At 39.8% G+C, this 7,470-nt stretch overlaps 1 protein-coding gene across 1 annotated transcript in view; it reads right to left on the bottom strand.

Moving 5' to 3' along the window:
- The window catches only part of LOC119423089 (mycbp associated protein), a 19,711-nt gene extending 12,442 nt beyond the window's left edge, over positions 1-7,269 (bottom strand). The window contains exons 1-8 of the mRNA XM_037690498.1: positions 7,227-7,269; positions 5,701-5,807; positions 5,414-5,555; positions 5,196-5,296; positions 4,936-5,101; positions 3,621-3,736; positions 3,380-3,530; positions 3,084-3,202 (exon numbers count right to left, since the gene is read on the bottom strand). Coding sequence (XP_037546426.1) covers positions 3,084-3,202; positions 3,380-3,530; positions 3,621-3,736; positions 4,936-5,101; positions 5,196-5,296; positions 5,414-5,555; positions 5,701-5,807; positions 7,227-7,269 — 945 coding nt within the window. The remainder of the gene's footprint in view (positions 1-3,083; positions 3,203-3,379; positions 3,531-3,620; positions 3,737-4,935; positions 5,102-5,195; positions 5,297-5,413; positions 5,556-5,700; positions 5,808-7,226) is intronic.
- Between the last annotated feature and the right edge of the window lie 201 nt (positions 7,270-7,470).

Raw genomic sequence — 7,470 nt, 5'->3', positions numbered from 1 at the left:
CGACTATTAGTTGGCTTCTTTAAAACATTTTTTACCAGTTTTTGTATGAGCCACTGATGTACTTGTTCCCATGTGAGGAACAAAAAAAGTAAAAGAAACATCCAGATGACAGCATTTGTTTGATTTTCTCAGTAAAACAGAACTGTAACAAAAGTAAAATTTTGTTACTGATTGGAGTATGCTGCAGTAGCCATACAGATAAAATAGGTATGTCACAGCACCTTAAATAAAAATATACAGTCTGTTCATATTCCAGTGCAGCTGTATGAATGTTTTCTGAAGGCTCTAAGACAGGCAGTGACAACAATCAATGCAAAGCTAAGATATTATATCATATTTCCTCACTGTTTTCATAACACTGTGGGCTCACGTTTCCCTCCCTCTCCCCCTCACCGAATGACTCATCTTCCTTGCTGTTTTTTTTCTCTCTCGCATTATAGCTTTTCTGTGTCACTATGATCCCTGCTATTCTTTCCACGTATGTCCCAAATGAAGCCAGTGGCAGGCAGGACGGTCTGTCTGTGTCTCTGTATGTCAGAAGGCACTTCAAACCCACAAATCTTAAAACATCACATTAGCCACCTGCACAACAGAACACGCCGCACTCATTTTCTCTTGTTTCATGGGCACAATTAAGTGTGCGTGAGAACACAAAAAGAGAAGCTGAGAGGAAGACGCCAGCTGAGAGCATAAAAAATAATAATTTTAATAACCCTCACAATCATCAACACCTGTTACCTAGTGCGTTAATAAGATTAAATGGGAACTGGCAGTGCAACGAGGTGCACTTATCTTTTAAGCGTTTACCCCAGAACCCCGTGCCACTGATGGAGTCATTGTCATGCAGAGTAAAGCAGGCTAACAGAGATTGAACCATGTTTAAAAAATACATATTTAAATGAGTACAAAAATTTAAATAAAGCAGGCTCTGTACTTTTCCTTGTTTTCACACGCTCCAAATCTCTTCAAATCTCTTCTGATTTTATAACTGCTCTGGACGCACTTTATTCAGTGTTTGCTACGCAGCTGAATTAATTTCATTAAAACTGCGTACATTACATTTAGCAGGCAATAAAATATAACAAACAGTTTAATTATGTGTTTGAAGCACCTTGTGAACAGTTTTTTTTTTTTAATGTGTGTAGGTGTGTGATTGCTCCTGGGAGCCTGCGAGGTAATGCGTACTTGTACGAATGTGTGAGTACTGTGTGCATTGTACGTGTACAGGAGCTTGTTCCCTGCACAGAAAGCCTGGAACAGAGTGCCCAAGACAGAACGATCACTGGCTGTTTGTGAAGATACAGGGTGAATGTGAAGGCGAGACCAAAAACTGCAGGGGTGTGAGCGGCTTCAGAAGGAGCCCTGCAAGAATAAAGTTGTTTCTGTTTAAAATTTTTAAAAATGATCAGCGCAGCCTTGATCAGATTTAACCAGACAAAACTAGATTTTTATACAGGCCTAAAAAAAAATCATTGCCACATGTGAAATTGAGGTTTAACACAGTTATGAAGTTGGAACATTAATGCAGATATCGTCATGCACTTATGATAAAATGAGGATAAATACAGATTACACAAGTTGTGATTTGTTTTCTGTGGCCCTGTGATAAACTGGTGTCATATCTAGGGTGTACTCTGCCTCTAAGTTGCTGGAGGTGGGAATCAGCTAAAAAACATGAATACAAGTTGTAATTATGCTGATGGATTTTGTACAAGCAGATGTTTGCAGCAGCACTGCAGACCTCATCACATCAGCAGCCACCCTGAAGGCATTTCAGAGACAATTTAGTTTTTGCTGACAAAAAACAATTTTCAGAAAGTTATGATGGTCGTGTTTCCTCTTCAGCAAATGGAGTCATGCCAGTCAAATTTTTAAAATCGATTTAGAAAAGTCTCTTCAAAACAGCTTAGATCAGAAAGTTTGTCTTTCATGTCAGAGTTTTAAATCATGATCATTTTATCTTGAAAAATGATTCATAAAAGAGGAGTTTTTGCCTTTTTTGTCCAAATTTGGAAATTTATAGTAGGATCAAACCCAAAATCACAAGATATTGCACAATTTCTAGTACAGTTCTTGGATTATGTGTTGGGAATGACTCTCTTTTACCAATAGTATAATACAAATATAATATCCATCCATCCACTATCCACTATCTTTACCCGCTTCTTCCTTTTTGGGTCGCTGGGGTCACTGGTGCCCACATCCAGCCATCACTGTGCGAGAGGCGGGGGACACCCTGGACAGGGCTCCAGTCCATCACAGGGACACATAACGAGACAAACAACCATTCACTCTCACTAAGGACAATTTAGAGTTACCAGTATAATAGGAATAATGTAACAGGGCCATGCTGCTGTAGGTGTTGTTTTTTTTTTTTCACTTTTCGTGCTTTGTTTTGTATTTCTGTTGCAAGCTTTGGTATTTCTTGTTTGTTTGTTTTATTGGTGAGTCGAGACGGTTCTTCTCATCTTGAGCATTTCATTGCATTGTTGACCTGCATATGACAAATAAACAATAATCTATAAACTAAACTACCACCACACCAAATTTTTGCAAAAAATCTGAACGATTTACCGAGATACAACCATTGTATTTTATTCACATGGCCATGGCAGCCATCTTAAAATGTGTTAACTCAAAGAGTTAAGTTGCAGATGAACAGCCAACTTTCTGAAGGTTTCATTAAAATAATTTATCCAGTTCCTCATGAGATATTTTCCTAACATACAAACAAAACATGTTTGCCTGCCTTTCATGGCAGAGGGTAATATTAATGCTGGAACTGCTGTTCTCTCTGTGTTTGCAGAACCACCTCAAAAGAAAAAAATAAAATAAAAATTTTAATCTAAGAAAAAAAATCCTCATTTTTAAAATATATTTCAACACTAAACCATGTATAAAGTATTGGGTGGAGCAGCTTTGACCTACACCTTAGAAATAATTTTTATAATTTCTGACATAATGATATTTCAGGAAAAATAATTAGAATAAATAACGCGTAAGATTTTGGTCGATAAGGCTTTAAATACTGCACTTTGTCACAGTAATATTTGAGATTAGAGTTTAAGTAAAATTGGACTTACTGGCTTCTTGATGTCCATATCCTGGAGAACATCTTTAAGTTCCTGGCACTGGTGTTGAAGGTAAGCACTCCGACTCCAAGTCCGAGAAGCCGGACGCTGCGTCTCGGCAGAAATGACTCCTAAAGGATGAAAAATGTCCCACAGAGAGAAAACAATCAGTCCACAGAAAGACTCCATGTCAGTTTTTTTGGCTTCCACCTTTGCTGCATTTTCGCTCAAACTCCACATTCTTAAACATTATATATACAGTATATATATATAAACAACAGGGTGTCATGAGTAAGGCGTGTGTTTACCCAGTTCCTTCTGTATGCTGCTCGGCTGTCCTACATGTGTCACAGGTTTTTTTTGGCCTCGCTCGGTTTGAGTCAGAGTGGCTGTAATACCACTCATCTCATCTCCATAATGCTGCGGGAGACTCCAAAACTCACTGCCCACACGGTAACCCTCGAGAAGAGAAGACACAGGAGTGAAAAGCCCAAAGACATTTAAAAAAAATTAATCTATCCGAGCTGAGAAAGTGAAAATGTGTCATACATATCCAGAGTGGGTGAGCGGCATGACTCGGTTCACAATTTCCCTTTGCTCTTGAGTTTCTCTGAAATGGTTGGCTTGGTTCATCAGTAAGAATCCCACTGGCCTATCGAGCATGTCTTAATATAAAATAAATACATATAAGTCACTGATGCACAAACAGTATGGGGGGTTTTGAGTTATATGAAAGTACTGTAATTTCCGGTCTATAAGCTGCTACTATTTTCACACGCTTTGAATCTTGCAGCTTATTCAGTGCTGCAGCTAATTAATTGATTTTTTTTTTTGATGGGCTAACGAGCTTCCTGCCACCAAAAACATTTAGCTTCAACACATGCAGGTTCTCACATAGCTGCCCAATACACGACTCTCTTTTATTTGGGGGGGGGGGGGGGGGGGGTCCTCGTGACTCAGTGAGACTACCTGCATTAATAAAGGTTAAAAAAGAAAAAAATCGGACCGATGAAATTATCGAACAGGTCACAGACGAACCAATGAAACAGGGAGGGGATGAGAGAACGGAGTTGGGGATCCCCCCTCACGGGTGGGGATCTATCCATCCAGTGTTGCCAGGTGTACGATAATTATCGTAATTGTACGTCAATTTTGCCCTCTGTACGATCAATAATCCCAAAAAAGGCCAAATGTACGATAATTTGACCATTCCGTGAATATGTGGTTGTAATCGGGTGTCATCAGCCTCTCGCATGTTTGTCCGAGTTTTTTTGTGAACCCTGAAGGCATCTGTGTCCGCAAACAGATGCACGATTGGCTGAAAATTCCAGTCAATCGTGTTTTTCTAAATGTTACCTACGAGTGACGTGTTTGCGTTCGTCTCAGAACAACGGCCATGATTGGCTGAATAGTCCGCCGCGCCCGCCCCATGAGTGAGGAAAAGAAAAAAGAAAAGAAGAAGAAGCAGAGCCTGTCTGGAACCGGACCCATCACTACTATAGTGCATTAATAGATTTGTTATTCTGGTTATGACGGGTGTACGATCATTTCCCTCAAAATACGGTAATTTTATGTCTCTAGTACTATAATCCTACATTTCTCACCTGGCAACACTGTACCCATCTGGCGGTTGATTCTTGATCTACAAAAAGAGCTGCACATCTCCCTCAGTGTGCTACAACTCATTTTACAACGTGAACACCCGTGGCTTGTACACAAGCGTGACTTATATACAGTATGTACAATTTTATTTTTTATTTAGTGTGTGCGACTTATATTCAGGTGCACTCTATAGTCTGGAAATTACAGTATTTCAGAATTTATAAAGGCTGTACACATGACGCAAAAGTTTGGACTAGCGTACTAGATAACTCATCCTGCTGCTGTCTGCGATGTCTCACATGTTTATCCCAGCGTTGCAGGGCATTGCTCTGGATGTTCCTCTGCTGTGAGCGTCTCTCCACGTTGTTAGGCTGAGTCCTCGTGGCCTCCGATAGATCACCTGAAGATTTTGGTATTTGCTGTACCAGCTGATTAAAAAGGGAAGCAGATTTTACAAACACATTTAGTTTAAGTATTTTTTCTCCACAGAAGGCAGGGCTATTAGAATAAATCTGAATTTACATTTTTCTCTCCTTTGGTCTCCAGATAACTGTGAAAATCCTCCAAATGACCAAGGATGCTGTGTGGACGAATCATGCCATGCTCATCGAACTGAAGCCATGCTACAGAAGATTACAAGAAAGAACAATAAATAAAGACACAAAAATACATGTTGTGACTCAGAAATTATCTATTTACGCCACAGCAACTGGATCATTGTTAAAATAAAAAAACTGAACCTGCGTAGTCCGGTTGTTGACCGTTTTGCTTTGGAAGCTCCACTTCAGCAGCCTTTCGAACTCCATCAGCTGGTGATTTCTGACGTGACCGAACTACCAGCTGTGCTTGTTGACCATCGTTTGGATCCTTTGCTTTGTAAAGCTGCATAAACAATATACTTTGTCCAATATTAGACTGTTGTAAAATTCTACACACCTCAAATGAATGCTACCAAGTTGAAGTTCTTGAATTTATTTATTTATTTTTTTCAAATTATAAACACTCCAGGACACAAATGAATTTTTACTTTATTGATGTCATCTGGGAGAGGAGAGTGGAGATCCGTTATGGTGATTTTGGAGCAATCATCACTCAATCTGAACAACTGGTCCAGCATTTTTACCTCCTTGGATTCTGGAAGAAAACAGAGAAAATGACAACTTCAGTGTTGCCAAAACGAAAAGAACAAAACTGTTGATAGACCTTGGATTTTCTAAACATTTTTTCTTCTTTTCCTCTATCTCTCACTTGAGCGACTGAGCCTTTCTGTTAGAAATTTGGCGGAGTTACAACTAAATGAAAGCAACAGACAAAACTGGCATTCTGGAAATATTAGCTGCAGCGCTTACATAACAAAGCTTCTGACGCTGAGCCAGTTTCTGGTTCGGCTCTTTTTTGGTTTCTCCAGTTTGAGGCTCTGATCAGCACAATACCAATGCCAACAGATGCATTAAATGGTTTTCGTCTTCTTTTGGCTGCTCCCTTCTTCATTGGCCTCCACAGCAAACTAACTCGTACAAAGACTTGGCAATTGTTTTTACACTGGATGCCCTTCCTGTCCACCACAGACCACTGTGTGGAGCAGGGAGCTGCCATGTAGGGCATCTGGGGTAGTAGATGGTGGGGGATAAGGGGTTTGCTCAAGGGCCCAGAGTGGGGCAAATGAGGGTGGAGGCAGGTGTGGGTGCGTCACCTTTCCCATCCATATTTTTGATGTTGTCGGTACGGGGGGAGTTGAAACCGCGACCTTCTGATCACAGGCCCACCTTCTCTAACCTCTGCACCACCACTTAAATATAAGCAGATATTATTCAGACCAGTCCACCTGATTCTAGGACGAACGTTTGTTTGTTAAGTAATTTACCTCTGACTTTTAAACCATCCCCTAAATTCAAGAAATGACAAAACAATTCAGCAAGAAATACATTTTAAACCAAATCTAAAGGCATGGTGATGGACGGACGGGACAGATACTTTATTAATCCCAGGGGATTAAACACCAACATCATGTAAACATATCTTTTTGTACAATTTCTTCAGTTGAACTTACGAAAAAGGCCAAAGTTAGCACAGTTTAACAAACAGAATAATGTTTTAGGACGGACAAAGTGATTGTCAAAGACAGAAGCTAACATACAGATGATGAAGTGAAGGATAATAAATCTCTCAACTCTGCAGGTCTTTACTGGATTATTTTTTCACCTCAACTTGTCAAGTTTTCCCAGTTAGGCACACAGTGAACACACCTGTAATGGTCAGGTATACAAGTGGACAGAATGAGTGAAAAAGCACCACTTGACAAGATTTACAAGAGGATTTACAAGAAAGTGGCTTCTTTGGAGAGTAACAAGGTAAAAGAGACTGAAAACTTTTACACAAAACATTTACTTTCACTCATCCGCATTTCCCCCACCTCCCTTGCTTGTATTGTAAGTTTAATGCTCGTGTAGCCTAGCATAGTTTAGGTTAAAATGTAATAATAATAAATAAATAAAACAAGTAACTGCGACAAAACGCTCAGACTGACAGGAGACAAACACAACTGGAGCTGACCTGAAGCTCTGAACTGTTTCCTCGGTGTCTCTCGGTGATTCATTTGTTTTATGTGCGGCAGAAGAACAGGTCAAAACTTAATTAACGCTGCGTCAGCCAAGCTAGCTATGCTAAGCTAACGATAAGGCACAGGTGTTGTCCGGCCGTAACCATGGCAACCAACACAAAAAATGGGAACCTTTTTTTTTCTTTCTTTCTTTCTTTCTTTCTTTCTTTCTTTCTTTCTTTCTTTCTTTCTTTCTTT

Source organism: Nematolebias whitei, chromosome 16, assembly GCF_014905685.2.
Source record: "Nematolebias whitei isolate Nwh7 chromosome 16, NemWhi1, whole genome shotgun sequence".
Taxonomy (NCBI): Eukaryota; Metazoa; Chordata; class Actinopteri; order Cyprinodontiformes; family Rivulidae; genus Nematolebias; species Nematolebias whitei.
This window is presented reverse-complemented; position numbering and strand designations above follow the sequence as displayed.